At 42.8% G+C, this 20,919-nt stretch overlaps 1 protein-coding gene across 1 annotated transcript; it reads right to left on the bottom strand.

The window, feature by feature from the left end:
- Window positions 1–524: 524 nt before the first annotated feature.
- Window positions 525–19,702, bottom strand: LOC139654840 (ephrin type-A receptor 8-like; the record flags this gene model as incomplete). The annotated part of the gene is made up of 5 exons (XM_071532034.1): window positions 525–679; window positions 13,605–13,920; window positions 16,422–16,571; window positions 18,894–19,037; window positions 19,649–19,702. Coding segments are annotated over 5 exons (819 nt in total), but the record flags the coding sequence as incomplete, so codon positions are not given.
- Between the last annotated feature and the right edge of the window lie 1,217 nt (window positions 19,703–20,919).

Raw genomic sequence — 20,919 nt, 5'->3', positions numbered from 1 at the left:
GTGAAGATGACAGTGATGGCGATGCCCTTCAACACAGCCCCTCACACTGAGACTGCACTATCCAGCCTGAGCCTAGACAGAGGAGAAAAGGAGCTCTGAGAATATATTCAGAATTGTGAAAATGTCAGAAAACGTTCGAAGAGAAAGTTCAGCCGGTAAACAAATATTTTTTCACGAGACTCGCTAAAAACAAACGCTGCGTTCAAACCTAAAAGCGGGCGTTGGACCACACAGCACCCTAAAGAAAGAAAAAAAAAAAAAAAAAAAAAAAAAAACACCTGGAGAAAAAACGCCAAATTCGAAACTGTCCAAGTGAAAAAGCATGTGTTTATCCCACGGGGGAACTTGGGTGTCCTCCGGCAATAAGATCACAGCACATTCACAAAGTCGTTTACCACATGATGACCTTATTGAGGGGAAAAACCTGCAGAGTAAAAAAAACACTGGAGAGACTGTTGACATTACTGCATTTCCCCAAGCTGTCCTCCTATTAGACCGTTCGGTGATTTCGAGATATTTTTCCTTCAACACACGGACGAGTTCAAGATAAATATAAAGTATGCCGTCAATGTCTTCGGTCCATGTGTGCGCGCTCGCCTCTCCTGGCCTCCCTGCTGCGCTCGAATCAATGCCATCGATGAAGCCGTCACAAAGGGAACATTACCGCCGTGTTTCCCCCCTTTGAAAAAAAAAGCCTGTTAATTACAAATCAAACGAGACAAATACATCCCGGTTAATGAGCGTTAAACGGATGTTAATTATCCGATTGAATGGCTGTCACCATTAAACTGTGTCTGATGGAGGGAGTGGGAGGAGGAGGAGGGAGGAGGAAGGGGGGGGGGGGGGGTCGAGGGGAAGGGTAACTCGCCAAAGATAGGCATTTGAAAGGCATATTAGCGGCAGAGTGAGAGGATCAGAGAGATTGTGTGTGTGTGTGTGTGTGTGTGTGTGAGTGGGGGGAAAAGCATGGCGAGAGGCAGCGGGGGGCGGGGGAGCGGCGGGGGGCGGGGCGGGTGAGAGAGGCTAAACTTTTCCGCTTTTTTTTTCTTTCTTTCTTTCTTTCTTTCTTTCTTTCTACGTTAGCGGTTGCTGCGATGCATCAGAGGGGAAATTAATCAACTGTTTTTTTTTGGGATTATTTATATATTTTGAAAAGGACAAAGTGTGCCGGAGAGAGAGAGAGAGAGAGAGAGAGCCGAACAGAGGCGGGATGTCACACTGAGCTAATATGGTCACAGCCGGTCTGCCCGGCTCGACTCACAACACATCCGTCTCGCAGGGAACGGGGGGGGGGGGGGGGGGGGGGGGACACAAAAGCCGGCGTCGGTGCACTTAGAATTCAAAACAAGGTACGACTGCGTGCGATTTATCAAACAGCTCACATAGCGTCCACATACGGATTAGGAAGCATGATAAACTACAGACAGAGGCGGTGCTGGGAGTCGTCGTGTTGTGTGTGTGTTTTGCGCGGAGGCACGGTCAAATGGTAATTCCCTTCAGGATAATAATAACTCCCCTCTGGGATGGAGGTTGGTCAAATCAGGAAGACAAAAAGAACAGATGAAGGGAATAACACACTAATCTAAAATGTATTGGAGTTGAAAAAGTGTGGCTCAAACCGAAGAGGTGGTAATCATGAAAAATGACTCTTACAAACGGGAGTGTTTTTGGAGACATTGGCTAAAAAACCCTTTATCCTGCTGGGCATGAATGAAGAACGAAAAAAAAAAAAGAAAAAAAAATGAATGAAAAAAACAGTTCAAAAAGTTTAAGTCACTTTGTGAGGAATAAAGAAAATTGTTCTAAGTTGCATTATACCAAATTAGTACGTGTGGCTTTGATAACAGATATAACTTTGGAGTTTAAAGGTTTTTGCCAACTATTGATTTGAACTGATTTGTAAACATTGAGAAACCTGAGGCCCACAGTGAGAGCCATAGTTGTTTTGGAATATGCTTTGTGAATAATGCTAATTTTAAATCTTGTTATTTCAGTATGTCTAACTGGATGGTGGATGTACTTCAGATGAAGTTGTTTGAAATCACAATGCACAGTATTGACTGACAGTGAAATTCTATGTGATTCCATTCTATGTGATGTGTTTCCATGTGATTACAACGCCACAGTGATTAGAAATTAGGTTCACCTGGCAATCTACCTGTCCCCTATAAATAAGGAACGTATTCCTTCATTTGTACACACTGATGAAGGCCGGATGGCCGAAAACGTTCTGTGACAGATGAACAATTAAATCAAGTGAATGATTTATTTCTGAGTGCAACCCTCTCTTCACAAAATGGGAATACACACACACACACTGCCAGCCAGCGCTTAATAAAAAATCAGCCCAATCACAACTATTCAACACTGAGGCATAAGTGTTCCAAAGCACCTTGAATAGCCTAATTAACCTTCCATACATAGCTGTAGTCGCACGCAACGACAACAAAATTCAAGCAATTGTGCTCAATTACCCGAGTCTAATTTCACATTTCCACACATCGTTCCCTCTGGTGGTTGAGACAGAATGGACCGCTGAGCTTCACGTTATGGCTCTTGCATAAGCGGCACAATCAGTGTTTTGCGAACTTCAATATCTCTCATCCGATGCTAAAAAGCAGGCGAACAAAATGGGCCTGACTGACTTTGTAAACTCAGACATTTGGTCTGAACTTCTACACCCAAATGAGCTTTCCGTGATACTTGCTTGATTTTGCTTTATTTCTAAGTCCTCTATGGAGATGTCTATTGATATGACATATGAGGGTGAAAGTAACAAATTACAATAACTCTCATTACTGTAAGTGAGAAGCTCTTTGGTGTACCTGTGTACTAGTCAGGAATGTGATTGAAGTATGTTTTGAAGTATGTTTATTGAAGTATGTTTTGACTTCAGTATTATACTTTTACAAATGTTGCAGGCTCTCCCTAAGCATTTATGCACTTTACTCTTATTATTATTATTTTTTTTATTATTTTAAAAGAACCTATTTTGAGCTTTCTGTCTTGTCCTTTTGAATTGTATGGAAAAGACCAAACAATGGAACAATGTCTGTATTTATTTATTTTGTTATTTTACTTTTTCTCAAGTAAAATCTGAGCAAAGCAACAGTACTTCTACTTGAGTAGGACATGTTGGTTTTGGTTGTTCTTTCTAGCTAAACTGCAAAACTAAGACTAATGTCATAATTGTCACCTAATTACGTTGATTATAAACTTAATCCTAACCTTAAAGTGACATTTTCACCACAGTCGCTGTCCACTGGCATTCAGGATTTCTTCCACACCTCCCAACGTGTATAATTGCAAACGGGTCCAATTTCCTTTTGAAATTGCGTTTTTTAGGACACAGTAGGAAATCTGAGTCTAATTTTCCTTGTTTGTAAATGTGTTAGGTATCCGATTCCTAGATGAGGTTTTCAAAGTGAAAGAACGAAAGAAAGCGGCGCTGGTTCCTGTGGTTGTTTAACCGTTCATGAACTCCCGGCGAGATATTAAACGCTCCAAACGGAATATCAGCTAACATCACAGGAGACCTTTCCCCAGCGAGCGTTTCACCAATGGCGACACGGTCGGGTTCATCATCAACCCAAACAAGCACGCAAAAACTGCTTTCAACTGATATTTAGATCATGATTTCACGAAACGATGTGACGAACCTTAAATGAGCTGGAAAAAGACAAATTGTGCCCAGCGATTTTCAATGATAAAGTGTTTTAACTAGTGCTAGAACATACAGCATATAGTGCAACATATTTCAAATGAATGATCTTTCACTGTACTGGTTTCCAATAAAAGATGATGAACAACATATTGCATGGACTTGCAATAGTCATCTCAATTTTATGGCTCCATGGGAAAGTCAACTGAGCATGTATGTAACACCTGCCTCACATTCATACACCAGTAGAATGTATATGATATTACTGTAAGCCACATGGAGTCACTTTTGTCATGTTTCTATGTGATACTACATGTTTTATGTTGTGATATGTGGTTTTATACAAATCGCCCATCTGGGACAATAAAATTGACTTGACTTTACAGTTCCACACATTCACAGTAGAACCAGTAGAACCCCAGTCTTCTACTGGTGGCCACTGAGCAGCTCTACTGGGGCAGCTGGGGGGGTTCAGCAACCTTGCTCAAGGGCAACTCAACAGCAGAGAGGAGAGAGTCACTCACCCAGGGATTGTTGCTTCCGATTCGAAACGGCAACTTTCCAACTGCAAGCCCTCCCTTCTAACCGCTCGCCCACCACTATCCCACATTATTACAATTTCAGGACACACACACACACACACACACATAGAAACCGCCCCCACACCTCCGCCAAGTGCGCTCTCTTCAGCGGAGGTCTGGAAGAGGGAGAATTAAATGACAGCGCCCTGTGTGCACATCAGTTTAACTCAACAAGAAGTCAGGGCAGGAAATCATTTGAAGAAGTCCCGCGGTCCCTCCAGACGGAGGCTGCCAGCTTCTCAGTGATCTGCTATCATGTTGCCTGTCTCTTTACTGTCAGCACTAATAGCTCTTAGACCCTGGACTGGGACATGGGTGGCTCCTGCAGGCCAAGGGTGGCACACGCTCAATCAATAATTTACCCGGCAGCTCTCGACCTTTTGTGTGTGTGTTTTCATCTCTGAATTAAGCATTCATATGGGCTGCACATAAGAGGATTTGCTTGTGAGAGAGTGTCTTTGTGTATCTGGTAACATGGGTACGCGAGCGTGTGTGTGCGCGTGTGTGTGTGTGTGCGGGTGTGTGTGTGTGTGTGTGTCAGCAAAGTTGCTTTGTGCACTGATGTGTAGCCCTCTGCACCTGCTGTGGAGATAGGGCTTTGGCCAATCACAACAAAGATTGGAGGGAAGTTTGAGTGACACAACAGTGCCGTGTCTGGCCGAGATATGATTCATTCTGTTATCGCTCCCTCGCTCTCTCTCTCTCTCTCTCTCACACACACACACACACTCTCTCTCTCTCCCACACCACGCCTCCGCCATAATAGCTAAACAGCATGAGAAAGCTTTAATAATACCATCGCCTCTCCCGTCTTCTCTTTTCCTCTCCTCATCTCTCCCTCTTTTCTCTTCTCCTCTCATTCCTCTCCTCTTCACTCTCTCCTCTCCTTTCCTCTCCTCTCGTCCTGTCTCCTCTCTCCTCTCCTCCTGTCCTCTCTTGCTCCTTTCCTCTCCTCTCCTCTCTCCTCAGTTTATCCCATCTAATAAACCGACCAATCAACATCCTCGGTCCATCCAGCAACCAGGACCATCCAGACGCACAATAAGACTAATTAGTCCTGGCACAGCAACAACAAAATCCCTTCGCACAGGCGCTCACACACACACACACACATGCGCTAACAAACACATGTGCATTGCTCACACGTTTAATGAGACACACAGATTTGGACACACACACACAGCCACACACATGTGTATTAACACACACAATCCCAATGCCCCGTCTCCCAATGCACTGCATGCAGCCAGCAGCTGTGATAGTTGTTATTTCTTGGCTTTTGTTGGGTACTTGTTTTGTGGCACTGTGGAAATGTGTGTGTGTGTGTGTGTGTGTACAGTATGAGTAGGAGGGGTGTTTTTTCAGCTAATAAGGAAACCTTCCAATGTTGTTAGAAATCTGAACATCCTAATTGAGCTAACTGAGGACATTTCAATTAGCTGCTGAAGATGGCGTGCCACTCGATGCGCAGAATGACGTATTAAGCGGAAAAAAATTATTACCTTCCTCCGAGTTCAAACCAAGTTGATTCCAATCTCTGGTGAAATGGCATTAGAGGATTAAAATCTGCGTGTGTGTGTGTGTGTGTGTGTGTGTGTGTGTGTGAGTGTGTGCGTTCACGTGCGCGCCCGGGCAGCGTTCCCCGCCCCCCCCCCCCCGAGGCGTGAGCGTGGGTGTTTTTTTCTTCTTCTGGTGCCTCGGTTGTCATTTGCCTCCAAAACAGCAACAATGTTGTTGATCAGCGGTTGTTTACAAACCGCCAGGAGGACGGAACTAATTTGATCACTCCATATTCCCCCGTCTCCCCCCCCTCTCTGGAGACGGTTTCAATTTGAGGTGCTTACGTTCTCGATAGCGGGCGCCCGCCGCAAGTTGATTCTGACAGCAATTATGAATATCGTGTTCCACTCAAGCGGTCGCGAGCCAGGGAATAATGAAGTTCTCACCAAATCATCTGTTCCCCAAATCACTTAACTGCATCTTCATTAGGAACTTTGCCGCCTGGAGGAAATCAAGGCAGGACTCGGCGGATAAACCCGGCCCCAGGATTCCAGTTTATGGGCGTGATTTCACCTCCGAGTCCATAACTGAGTTCAGACGAGTGATTGATGCGGAGAATTTCTTGATGGTTTGCATGGCAGCGCGTTGACTTTTGGCTCTTTCTACCAGGATATAGGCTTTTGAAGGCCGATACCGATATTGTTAGGCTGAAGTCACTGATAGTGTTATGTATTTGGAAAGAGAATACATTATTTCACCTGAACTGTATCTCGTGGTGGAAAGTAACTAAGTACATTTACTCAAGTACTGCACTTAAGTACAATTTTGAGATACTTGTACTTTACTTGAGTATTTCCATTTGATGCTACTTTATACTTCCAATCCACTACATTTCAGAGGGAAATATTGTACTTTCTACTCCACTACCTTTACTTGACAGCTTTAGTTACTTTTCAGATGGAGATTTGACACAATGGATAATATAACAAGCTTTTAAAATACAACACATTGTTAAAGATGAAACCAGTGGTTTCCAACCTTTTTGGCTTTTGACGTCTTACAATAAGCAGTGTGTAGTCGGGTCACATTTCAGATGTCTATGAGTTGTTAACAGCTCCACCAAACAGTGATTTTCCCTCTAATGGTTTCATTTCAATAAATGTTCAAATGATCCAATATTTCAGCAAAAATCAAAGATTAGAGAAAAAGTCCAAAAACTGAAAACAGATTTGTGTATCAGAACTTTGTTTTTTCTTCTTTCCTCTCCCATTAATCATCTCACGACCCCTCAGATTTATCTGGTGACCCTTTGGAGGGGCCCGACCCCTAGGTTGGGAACCACTGGACTAAACTAGCTAACTGTATATAAAGTAGTTCAAACTAGCTCCACCTCCAGCAGCTACAACAGTAACATGCTGCTTACACACTGATGCTTCAGTATTAATAATCTAATGATGTCATATATAATAAAATATCAGTCAGAGGGACCAAACCACTACTTTTGCTTTAATACTTTAACTACATTTTGCTGCTAATACTTATGTACTTTTACTTAAGTAGGATTTTTCATGCAGGACTTATTTTTACATTGCTGTATTGGTACTTTTACTTAAGTAAAGGATCAGAGTACTTCTTCCACCACTGCTTGTGGTTCAACTCCTCATTTTATCACTGTTAGTGTAAGAGGAGAAACACAACAGATAGCCAACATTTTGTGCCGATATTTATTTTCTTTATATTACATATATATATAAAAATGACTAGATTCAGTGTTTCCTGCAGAATATTATTCTTGTCAGGGTGGAAAAGCCTCTGAAACAGCATTTAGACCATCATGGGACACTAAAACTGCTATACATTAAGAATTCATCTACAAAAAAAACCATAACAGAACAATTAACGAATAAAAATCAATTGTCATGCCAGGTTTTCCGGAGTGTTTTTCTGAACCTCCATCATATCAGTGGTGGATGTCCTGACTGATGAAGACCTGATGGAACAGATATTGGCAAACCGATAGATATATATATCGCTCTAACCCCACTCTCCACCGCTGAGTGTCAGCTGTTTTCACCTGTCTGGACCTCGGGGACCCAGGGGCAACGAGGGTGCCTCACCCTGTCAGAGACGGGCATGCCTAGCCCTGTCTCTGGAGCCTAACTGACGTGTGTGTGTGTGTGTGTGTGTGTGTGTGTGTGTGTGTGTGTGCGTGTGTGTAGTGTAGTGTAGTGTGGGAGTGAACGCAGGCTCTTGGGCGTGTGTCTGAGGCACAGGTATGAGTCTGCATATTCATGTCTGGAGCCATTTGTGCATGCGTGTGTGTGTGTGTGTGTGTGTGTGTTTGCGTGTCTGTCTGTGTGTGTGTGTGTGTGTGTGTGTGTGCGTGCATCCTGTGATTGAAATGGAAAATACCAAAAAGCGGGGAGTGGCGGCAGAAGAGAGGAGCGAGGGATGGAGCGAGGGGTGCCGACGGGCCAGAGGAAAAGGACACTGACTGCGTGTGTGTGTGTGTGTGACCCCCCCCCACCCCCACCCCACCCCTCCTCCAGGGAGCCTCCTCTTTGTGTGTGATGAAATAAATATATAACGGCGGCATATTAAATCCTCCTTGTCGCCTGCTGCTGTCTCCCTGTGATATTTCTCCACAGCGCCACATTGACAGATAATGATCACATTATGTGGCGGAGTGTCGTACCTTTTCTCTTTCGCTGCCTCCCCCTTTTGCTTTCTTTCATAATCCCCCGTCGCTCTCTCTCTCTCTCTCTCTCTCTCTCTCTCTCTTTTTGTTCTGTTTCTTTCCCTTTTTTTTCCCTCACCGCTCACTTGTTCTTACTCATTCCATTTTTTTCCTCTCTCCCACCCCGTCGCTCTTTAAGCCTCCCTCTCTCTCTCTCTCTCTCTCTCTCTCTCTCTCTGTGGCTCTGACTGACAGAGAGGAGAGCTGGCTGACAGGAGAGTCAAAGAGGCCCTCCCGAACAATCCCACAATCCCTCAGTGACTGGAGGAGCCAATAATTGTTGTCTGCTTAAGAGGGAGAAGTGACAAATTACAAGACCTGCCAGGCGCCGCGGTGACACGGCTGCTCGCTCACACACACAGACACACACACACACACACACACACACACACACACACAGAGTTTGATCACACACATCATTTGCATTCCTTAAAAAAAAAAGAACGATTCAAGAACGATCAGACATGAAGCTACAGTAAAACTTTTTTCCCCCTTGATTTTTGAAGTTGCCAGAAATGTAATGTCATGCAGAAATATCAAAGTGGATCATATACAGTGCCTGCAGAATTACCCTTGATAAAAAAATAAAAGAAAAAGAAATGAGCCAAAATGCTGCAGAAAAGATAGAAATAATATTTTTCAGATTAAAATGTTATCAGATACTGGAATTCTTCTTTTGTACAGCTGTGTTTGGCTGACATTGCAATTTTCTAAATTTCTGAGTTAAAAAAAAAGAAAGACTTGTTTTGCATTTGTTTTCATCTTTAGCAAGGGTGCAACCAAATGTGAAGGGCATGATGATATACAGTATGTTGGACTGCTACATAGGGGAAAAGTCCATACAGCAGGTACTGTATGTTCCTTGGATCACAAAAGTAAACTCAAGATCAGTCTTGCAAAACCACTTATATTCCCCCAAAAAATCCAATGCAGCAATTTGCATATTAGCTCCATTTTGTTAATGCATGATCAATAGTTTAATTACTTTTGCTTAATTCCTTCTTGTTTTTCCATGTAAAATTCTCCAACAAATACAAAGTCATAGTGTGCTCCTTAGCCATAATGAAAGCATGGATCATTTCTGTTTTTATATTAGTGATGAGGGTTGGTGTTATTCTTACAGTGATTTAACTTTTCATATGTTTATCTGCCTGTACTCAGCTATAGTATTGTATGTAAAATGTATAATTAACTTTAAAAAAAAAATACTAATGAGGTTCTCCATGGTCTAAACAAACCGTTTTAATAGAGAATATGGGGTTGACATAATTTTGAATTTCCTCATCTGCTCCTAGGATAAATAAACAGTTATAATGGGGGATATGGTGCTTACATAATTTTGAATTTCTTATCTGCTCCTGGTTGTTGAATTATGATATTTCCTGCAACCCTACTTAACTATAAGCCACATGGAAGTATCAGAGGCACAGTACAATTCAGGAAATAGGAGTACAGGCTTTGGTCCACTGACTGAGCAAAGGAGAGCAAGCTAACCCACATGTGTGAGTAAGCATCCCATCTCTCTCTCTCTCTCTCCCTCTCTCTCTCTCTGTGTGTGTGTGTGTGTGTGTGACAGGCTTGGATAGGCTGGTTGAGCTGAGTGGATGTGACCAGCCTAAGTGTGTGTGTCTCATATCAGTGTGTCCTCGATCGCTCTCACTGTATGGGGCACTTTAGTCCATTCTCCACTGGCTCCGGGAGGCACGCATACACACACACACACACACACACACACACACACACACACCTGCACACATGTACGCACACACACACATACACCCAGTGTTTTGATGTAAACTCAAGTGGACGAGGGTCCAGTCGACCACTCCGCTAGACAAGTCTCTCTCTCTCTCTCTCTCTCCCTCTATCATTCTCTCTTTTATTCCCTCCGTCTTTCATTGCTTCCCTCCCTGTGACACTTTTAACGGCATGTCACGCAACCCTTTACACACACACACACACACACACACACACACACCATCTCGTGCTCTCAGCCAAGCTCTGCTCTCTCTTTGTCAGGGGAGAACCACTTAGGCACGCTCATACACACACACACACACACGCACACACACACACACACACGCACACACACACATTCATGTCTTAATCATTGTTTTCTACCCGCACATACGAGCCTTAACCTCTTAAGCTGGGTTTCTTTCACCGTCTCGTCCCCCTCCCCCCCCCTCTCTCTCCCTCTCTCTCCCTCTCTCTCTCTCTCTCTCTCTCTCTCTCTCTCTCTCTCGTCTGGTCTCGTGTGTGCGTGACTGTGGCTGGGTTTTTGGCGAGGGCGAATTAGCACAGCGACCCAGTTTGGTGCCAGAGAGACGGAGAGACGTCAGCGGTGAATCTATTGAACAGCTCTCTCTCTCTCTCTCTCTCTCTCTGTCTCTTGCTCTCTTTACAGCAAATCCACTTTCTACTATGGCTGCAGACAGTGATGTAATGGCATATAAAAAAAGGGGGGGGGGGATTATCACCTCCAATCGGTGATTATTATCAGGCAAACTACCTCCACTAGGAACAAAATTAATTTTCTTTTTTTCCTTCAAAGCTGTAGCTCTATCCTCACATAACTCGCATCGGTTTCATACGACTTACTATGAATTTACTTCATAAAGATTCATGCCATGGCTAAAAAAAAGGGGGATAAACTCCATTCTGCAAAATAAAAAGCAGAGTTGAGGTGGGTTTACTCTCCATACACACAGCCTGTTCTGGGCTTGTACAAAGCTCTTCCTTTATGGACACTGTTTTGCATTTCTGCGCCGATGCTAATTGCCTGCAACTAATTATAGCAAGTGTGTAAGTATCCCTCTGAACCGGACACACACACACACACACACACACACACACACACACACATTTACACGCTTTCTACACATTTAAACACATTTTGACAAGGAGTGCTCGTCGTGTCTAACCAAGAGAGTGAGTGTTTGCTTCAAACTGCTACGACACAACTGAAATTTGTGGCTTGTGTGTGTGTGTGTGTGTGGTGATCTCGGGAGGAGGGGGGGGAAGGGGCGGCGGGGACGCAAGCGAACCGGTGTTGCGTGTCTCGTTCGGCTCGTTTAGCTGACAAAATGCTTTTAGCGTTTAATTATCCATCGCTCTGTGATTAATAGGTTTTAATTACTGTAACCCATAGCAACCTGAAATATGCACAGGTCTCTAAATGAGGTCACCCCATCAAAAAAAAACAAACAAGGCCCAAAACAAACAAAATGCAAATTTAAAAAAAAAGAAAAGGGTGGAAAAGAAAAAAAAATAGAGATATAGAGAATCTTTGCATCTCAAACGTCTCAATCGGTATTCAGCATCAGATGCATGAAACAAAGTGAGTTTCCGTTCAAACAAACCATTAGCGAGCCCAAACGCCTCATAACTTAAAACTTTAAAAAAAACTATGTTCGACCACGGAGACACTTTTGACCAGACCTTGAACTTCACTTCACTTCACTTATTTATTTCACATCATCCGCAACCAGGAGCTTCAAACGGACTTTTTGATTCCGCAGCCGTACAGGTTAACACCTCTCAAAATTCATCGGCTGCTTTCTAGCCGCTTTACATTCTGGGCATTTCGGCTGACGCTCTTATTCAGACCGACTCACAATGAGCGAGCGGGGTCGCCGTTCGGTGTCTTACTCCGTCTGACGGGACGCACGGCTCGCTGCGGGGATCAAACCTGCGACCTTTCAGTCACTCAAAACCACGGGGGCCACCACTGCCGCTTTCATGTTTTGAAATTATTTTTCTGAATAGCTTGCAAGTTCTGGCTGGTCTCCTACCAAGATGGATGGTAGAATTGACAGAGTTACCAAGGCCAAAGCCAAAATTTACTAGCATTTGGCCGGTGGCTGGGGTCCTTCTCCCTCCCTGTCCCCTGGCCACTGCACTACAGAGGCCAGCCAAGGACAAACATTGCAAAGCACGGTGCATAAAGGCTAATAGCTAAGCTAACCGTACCAATGGAGAAGTCTCACCGTAGGCTTGCTTTGCCAGAACTTTCTCCCGCTGAAGGTTACATGTCCCACAATGACAAGTGAAGGTAGGTAGCAAGTTTACTAGCTTACTGAGACCCTGTTTACACATGGTTTTAAAATGTGTCTCGGATCACAAGTGGACAGCCGAGACACATCGCCGTTTACACCTGTGTTTATCGTGTGTCTCCAAGGTGTCCAGCTGACCACACTTGTGTTCAGGTTTCGTTACTGCCTGCATTACGTTACTGCGTTGATGACGTATTTTCCTGTTACGTCCTTGTCGGGGACGCATCAGGACGCATTAGCGTTTATACTACAAAAGATATGTGGTCAAATGCGTCCCGGACCACCTCGGCAAGTGGTTTGAGTGATCGGATCACAATGCGTCTTGGTGGTCGTTTACACTTGCATTTAGCGCTGTCCACTTCAGGGTTCGTACAGCTTTTTAAGAGTAAAATTCAAGCAAGACTCTCGAAGCCTTTATCATCACATCTAAATTGTTACTATAAATGCAATTGCGAAAAATAAAGTTTACAGTATTCCTTTATACCCACAGCAGTCAATGTGATTTGATCATGATTATTTAATGCTTGCTAACAAATATGATGACGGGATCGTTTCATTTCAAATATTAAACGATTTTTGGTTTACATGAGTGATTGTGTAGATGAAACACCAGATTATGTTGAAAATCAAGTATTTTTCAAGGAGTATATTCGAATTCAAGCATCCTCCTAACCTTGAAAACATAACGGTTAAAATTAAGCATTTTCCAAACTTCCAAGACTTTGTACGAACCCTGCCACTTGTGATCCGATCGCCCAAGACGCATTTTAAAACCAAGTGTAAACAGGTGTCTGAGTTTACTCACTCTCTTCATTGATTCTATCATTATGCGAAAATGTTCAGGAATGGACGGGGGTGAGGGCCGCTTTCAAACAGCGAGGGAGGAGACGAGCTAGGTTAAAAAAAATGGAAACCTACAGCAAGGAGTGGGAGGAGCTTCCTTCAGGAGCGGAATTTGACAACAAGCTATTAGTTTATATCATTATATCTCAATGAAATCTCCACATAGCGGCCATTAGTTTCAGGATCGGTTATCAGGCCTGATATCGCTCGTTGCAGGTCCAACTCACCTATGCAGGAGTCTCGATGCTCTTCGAATCCGGCCGAGCACACGCACCTCCCGATGGGCACCAGCCACTCGCCCTCGGCGCTGCAGTACATCTTGGGCGTGTCCCGCTCCTCGGCGTGGTCCACGCACTGGCCCCGGACCTCCACCAGAGAGGACGAGTCGGCGCCCGTCACCACGTCGGTGAACACCGCCAGGTTGCGGCTCACGCCCACGCAGCGCTTGTAGTACACCCGCACCGAGGTCAGGGCGATGCACGCCCCGATGTCCTGGAAGGCCAGGTAGAAACCCCGTCGGTTCAGAGGGCCCACTCCTCTCACCTGTAGGAAGAGGGAAGGTCCGAGGGTTAGACGCTCTGATTTACAATACTTCAGATCATCATCTATCTTCCTTTTTCTTGTATTCACAGTATTCCACTTTTTTCAAACTGTCTTTCAAACAGCCTTTCTTACATTAAAGCTACAATATGCAGCTTTTTGACATTAAAATAACAACAAATCAACAGGATATACATGATCAGTCTGTGTCCCCTGTGACCCTCGGTGTCTATATGCCCCCGGTTTTACATGAAATTGGCTTTTCTATGATGTTGGGGCTAACAATACACTTCCTGCCTAAGATGGAAAGTTGTATATAGCTTTAAAAGCAACGGGGAGCGGCTGTGAGGCTGATGGTAGAGCAGAAAGCTTCCTAAGTGGAGAAAAGTTCAGTTTTTGAGTGGGGTGCCCTTGACGCTTGACTTGCACTGCATCTTTTTTGTGAGCCAGCCAATCACAACAAAGAGCTGTAGGTAGGTCGCTTATTGGCTCCTCTGCCTCCATCGCTAAAACCAGTGCAGGCAGTCTTCTCTGTGGTCGGAAAAAAATACATAGTAACCCAAACCAGTGGTACAGGCAACATATATGCATGAACCTATTGTTGATTCTTAATCATGTTATGGGCTAAAAATGTGGTTGAGGCAACATTTTCATAAGAAAAAAGGTGTAATAGTGTGAACACGCCCTTAATGTAATCTCTGAATCACTGTTTGTTGTTGAGCTTTGGCAGCAGCCATTAGTCAACTGCTCTGCTTCCAAGAACAGCTTGGGAACATGAGGTTCTTTTTTCAGATAGATCTTTTAATGCTTGTTTTTCATATCATATCAGAGTTGACTATCTTGTTAACATCCACAAAGGTTTGAATGACAAAAACACTAGTATTAAAACAACTTAATGTAGAGGGAAGAAAATCTGCAGAAATCGCCTGACCTTAAACTTATGAATGTACAAAAAAAAGAAACATTGAACTTGCTAAAACTAACTTAAGCTAGGCATACATCAAGACAAATGAGCAAATACTATATTGTTATCAACTTATTGTCCCAGTCAAAATGTAACTTTAGGGACTGAATTTGCTGTGTTACTTTAAAATATTGCATTTTGCTAGCATCCAAAATGGTGATGCTAAACTGAACTAGCTTAAAAGAGCTATAGCCAGTTAAATATCTGCTGACTAATGTAGCTAACAGGCAAGCTACCTGCCACAGGCTACTTCACTAAGCACACAAGGCAGTAATGTGAAGTTTCATCGCTGTGCTGATTTAATTTGTAATGTTTAAATTTGTGTTGGTGTTCACAGTAACACTTTGAAAGTCTGTCCTGTTTTCAACCCTGTCTGAGAATCCAGAAGTGGCAGAAAGGGAAGACAGGCCAATCTCTGCCAAGGCTTTCCTTGATATTGCAGTATCCATTCTTCCTCACACTTCACAATATGATTTTCGTATTCCCCCAAAGGTAACAAAAGAATACTGAAGTACAGCAAGACAGAGAGCCGAGTTTCTGTGCCTTTAAAGTACCAGTCTCTAATTGCTGAAACACCAGTGCTGTCACCTCTGTTCTGGCTTTGTTTACAAAGATTCATTTCATGGATGGAATTAATTTTCCCTGTCTAACTGACTTGATACAATGACACTGTGTGCTAATTAGACAGTTAATTATGAGTTTTGCGTGTATTTTGAGGCTGTATAGGGATGTTTTCAGTGCTATTTCTTGTAAACACCGGATATTAAACAGACATGAGTCACCAGGGGTTATAAAAATTGCCGAAAGCATGTTTTCCATCTGTATGTCAAAGTTTTCAAGAGTCACTGTGAATTTATGCGCCCAAATAAATTCTGGGTGGGCCTTGAAAGAAATCTTTAATTTTACCATAACAGTTTCACTTTATATTGCAGACGCACTCACCTTGGATTTAAAACCTAGGCTAAAAATCATACAACACATATTTGGCACAGCCTAACCAGGTGATATTTACTTGTGTGTTTGCAAGAGGTGATTTTGTCTGTTTTGCTAATGCAAAATTTCTTGTAGGTTTTTTTTTTTTTTTTTTTTTTGGGTGTGGTCCGATTCTATTATGAAAAACAGATGTGATACACAGAAAATGTGATACACAGAAAATAACTGACTCAATGGACACAATGAAATGTGCTTTCATCTGACAAAGAAAGGTATCAAGAAAAGCAAAAGCACAGTTTTCAACCCAGTATCAAATTTGAAGTACTGGAGCTGTTATCAGTATTGAAAAAATTCCAGTGAATTCCAGCCCTACTGTTTCCTTTCACTGATCTGCAAAAAAAAAGCCTGATGGATCAGATGGACAGAGGATCCCCCGGGCTGTTAATGTTTCCAACTTGTCTTGAACTCCTGTGGAGGTGTACGTGCTAAGAAGTGGAATTAATACTCTACCCAAAGTGAGATATTGCTTCAAAGGGATTCGACTGAAAAACAAGTTATCAGTCCTGTCCTATCAGTCAATATTCATGCTGATGTTAGTTGTTTATACCTCAGTGTTGAGTTTGAGTCTGCGGACTCCCAGGTCCACCCCAGTGAAGCTCTCGTCAGCGGCGATGGTGTCGATCTTAATGAACTGGTTCTCTCTTATGGATGAGCCCACCGCTCTGTCGGACTCATAGTAGTATAGGTTGAAGGTTTCCTAGAGAAGAAACAAGTATTTAATGTGATATATAACCCTGGGTAGCACCTTATCTATAATGAAGGTAAATAATAAGTAAGGACATTTATAAATATTACAACAATGGCTTGTTGTAGGTGTAACACTGCAAATAGATTTTGTTTGGTAGTCTTTTCTTTTTGGCATTTGATCGATGGTACAAATGATGCAGGCAATAGAACATGTTTTTAAGGAATGTGGTGTACATTGAAGGAAATTGAAGGAAAAAGGATAGCTGGATAGTATAATGGAAGATATGACTGGTTACTAAAACTTTACAACTTGACCTGTAATTGTAATTGTTGCACCACCCTTGGGCCAATAACTGTAATTTTGAGAATGCCAGAATGCAGCAGTGAGATGTAGCATTCCCAAGTGTTTTGTCAAAATTCAATCTAAGAAGACACATGGACACACAAATAAATTATGTTGTGCCCACTTTGGGCCAATCAGTGTAATTTTGAAAACTGGAACATAGTGTTGTGATGCATAATTTTGTCAAAATCCAATCACTGATGATATTGAATGCGATGGACAGATGGGTGAACAAACAATGAATGTATGACACCAATATAAGCCCCCTTTCCACTGAGGGCCAAACCTGGTGCTTGAACTTAGTTCCAGAGGTCCTGACCCCTTTCCACTGGGTTGGCCTGGGCTAAAACAGGGCTAGTCCAGGAACTCAAGCCCCACTACTTGGCCCTTCCAGATCCTCAGGGCCTAAGCTGTTAGCCCTGATGCTCATACATCATCACATTCTATATTTTTTCAAATAGGGGGTGTTGCAGTAAGGTCTGTAATTGAGTGCAGCCATTCCTACATTAATGAGTATCTACCTGTTAGAAACTAGGTATGTTAATTCTTAAATCTACATTACTTTCAGCTGCTATCTTAGAAAAAAAAATATGTGTTGCTACATATAGAAAAATTAGACTGTTGGAAACAACTTTTTAGCCTGATACCGTATATTAAAACCAACATTGGCCTTATTTAGCTGTAAATACCCCAATTACTATCACTTGCTTTCCAAGTTTGACACACACAGTAGTAAAGGACTAATGTTAACGGAACAAATGTTAAAGTAAAAAAAAGAACTGCCTTTGCCTATGCAGGCAAGAACTTTTTTTTTTTTTTAACTTTAATGCCTTCAGTAGGCGTTTAAATCACTGCCCAGCAATGACACTGTTTTTTTATGTGAATGATGTTCACATAAAAAATCCTGCAACCTTCTTCTTTTTTTTTCTTCTTTTCCCACAAAGTAATTAAAACTAATGTTAACGATTATACGGTACATTTGACAGCAGCGTTGTCTGCCATGTTTGATGACAAGCAGTTGTGCAAGTTAGTTGTCATGGTTACGCATGGACCAGGTTGCTCAGTGGAAACACTTTAACAAGTTTAGCCCAGTGCTTAAGTTCCAGGCTAGAGTTCCTGGGCCAAAGTTCTTGGGCTTTTGGCCTTCAGTGGAAAGGGGGCTAATTACACTATAGGCTTGAACGTGTACTTAACAGATCAAAGACTGCTAGTACACTTCCAAACTAAGGACAAAAGGAGAACTCATTCTGCTGGCACGTCACCCATATTCAGAAATGATATTTGACTGTATCAAACAAATCATAAATTCTACTATAGCTTGAAGAGGGTAATTGCAAGTTAGAGGCAAGTTCAGAGCATTTTGTTCTCAGTTGTGACTGAGAACAAACTGACATTTTGGGAGTTTGTCCCATGGCCTCCTTACCCAATATGTGGCGAGAGGATTGGTACCAAAATCATCTGTCTCTCCAGTAGATAGCTCTACCTGGTGCGCATGCTATATGTATATATACAGTAGCATACAATAGTAACCGTAGGTGACCGCATTATCCAAAGTATGAAGATAAATCTTCTAGTAATTCAAAGTTGGTATTGATTTTTATTCTATAGCCTGCAGACAACTTCTGCCAGTAAAATCTGAAATTTTAAAAGTTTCAAATTCTACTGGTAACAGCTTTAACATTTTTTTTTTTTTGATCGAACAGATTCTCAGAAAATATCACAAGATGTTATGTGTGTGTATAATGCACTGTGACTGCTTTACAGCTGATTGTGAATGCTTTATTTATGAAAGTCACTTATGGATATGGTGCATAGAAAATATAACCTAAACCTGCTCTCTTTCTCTTATCTACCTCTGTCTCTCCACTTTCACTCCTCATCTCCAACACTCTTCTGGTTACAGCTTCCCTTGCTGCGCCTGCACATTTCCTCCCTTATTCCTACCCTGTCCCCTCCCCCCTACCTCCACTGTCTCTGTGTCAGTGTTACCTTGCAGGTGCCCAGTACTCCAGGCATGCTGTTGCAGTCTCTCAGAGTGAACTTGACCTCGATGTAGATCCTCCTGGCTCCGTCTCGAGGGATCCAACCCGTCCTCAGCCAGTTGTTCTGGCTGGGGCTCATCACGTTACATACCTGGTTCAAAGCAATCATCATCGCCATCAAACAACAACATCATCAATAAAAACAATCGTCATCATCATTAAAGGCGCTACGTGTAGTGTTTCTCAAAATGAAGACCACATTTGTCTTCCTTTCCTGGTGTCGCTCCGTTTGTTCTGAAGAGTAAGAAGAAGAAGAAGAGCCGCTAGCAGCCCTTGATAACAGCTAATATGTATTCTGACGAGGTAAGCTAACATGAAGTTGAAACTATGCAGTTAGAATAATGGAACTGGAATAAAGTTTTGGATTACTTGCAAAGTCTAAATGTTTACTGTTTTGTGCCATAAAGCAATCCAGCAGGTTTCTAACAAATCCGGTGCCACACAATGTAAATGCATTGTAGAGGCTGAAGCTTCTCAGCAATGGTCTTGTGTGTTTACGGTAAGTCATACTGATGTCTCAAAATGAATGTGTACATGACTTATTGATATTGAAATGCTACACATAGCACCTTTAATACTGCCTCCCCCATCCATCCACTTGTATGGCTGCATATACACAGAGCTGACTCTGTGATTCAAACACAGTGGATGGGCACAGAGAGCAGGGGAGATAGATGGCCACACACTGAGCACATTACACACCTGGTACGTGTGGATAGGACTGAAGTACTCGTCCATCTCATTAATGGCATCCCACTGGGCAGAGAGAGAGAGAAAGGGAAAGGTTCCTGGGTCAGTCACATATTCAGGTACCCACATTGCTCAGATTAATATGCAGCAGCAGCCAAACCATTCAGCTGCGGTAACATCCATATTTCCCACATGAGCGTCTGTGCGTGCCGGTCTCCCTAACCACATTTGGAAGATTATTAGTTTTGACTTCAAATGAAACCTATGACGAGTCCCATCATATGATCGGCAGTCATGCTACGTGTATAATATGCTATATCTGGATCCCTCAGAGGGCGAACGGTATGGTTTGTTTCAAGTTTGTGGATGATTGGTTTCAAACCCGGTTATCTAAAAGACGGCGAGCTGGAGTGTTGCATGCCTTCACAGTCGATAACAAACAGCAGAGGTTGTGTGTTTTTTGGGTGATGCTTTAAGAGCCAGCCTCTCCTGCACCTTCTCATTCTCATGTTTCTTTGCCTGAAGGCTTCATTTTATGACCACAGTTGCCACAGTGAACACTAATAGAAAATCTCCATAAACGGTGTTGCACGGGAATAAATGCTAGGTTTAAGTATGCTAATGTATTCCACTTCAGCATGCCGGGAAAGCAATACTAAATACATGCAATCATGTGTTCTACATCTGAAGACGGCGGAATTCAGTTAATCTAATTCCATTGGGACACATTTCCTTTAATGAGATGCCCCTCATGTATGCGATTAGATTTACATTGTTTAGGGAATGCCGCTGGTGGACAATAATAGAATTATGAGGAGCAACCATAAGTGAAATATGTGCTGGTATTTATAAATGCGTTTGTATGTGTTACACCTTGCAGTGTGCTGTCCCCCCCCCCACCCCCATCTGACTGCATTCAGCACCCAGAGAAAACTCAATCATAGGAAGCAGTCTGTTCCGCTCACACTCGGTGTGTATTGTGAGAAGATGCGCGCTGTACTCTGGAAGACCGCTATCGAGCTCCAGGAGCAAAAAAAAAAAAAAAAAAAAAAAAGCCTAGATTTCATGTAGTAGGACTCACAGGAAGATTAATCCCCAATCCAGATTTATTCGGATGCATCAGCGGGTCTATGCACACACACACACACAAACTTTTGCAGTGTGGGACGAGGTGATGGAAAATAATCTCCTCGCCACTCAGAACACCGGTCTATTTTTTGCGCCGGCGTTCACAAGCAATACGAACGTAAACAAGCCATTTTACATATGCATACATTTGCATT

The sequence above is a fragment of the Centroberyx affinis genome, unplaced genomic scaffold (genome assembly GCF_046629955.1).
Source record: "Centroberyx affinis isolate AG114_WGS23_722 - 3 ecotype Tasmania unplaced genomic scaffold, CSIRO-AGI_Caff_v1 ptg002158l_1, whole genome shotgun sequence".
NCBI classification, from domain to species: domain Eukaryota; kingdom Metazoa; phylum Chordata; class Actinopteri; order Beryciformes; family Berycidae; genus Centroberyx; species Centroberyx affinis.
This window is presented reverse-complemented; position numbering and strand designations above follow the sequence as displayed.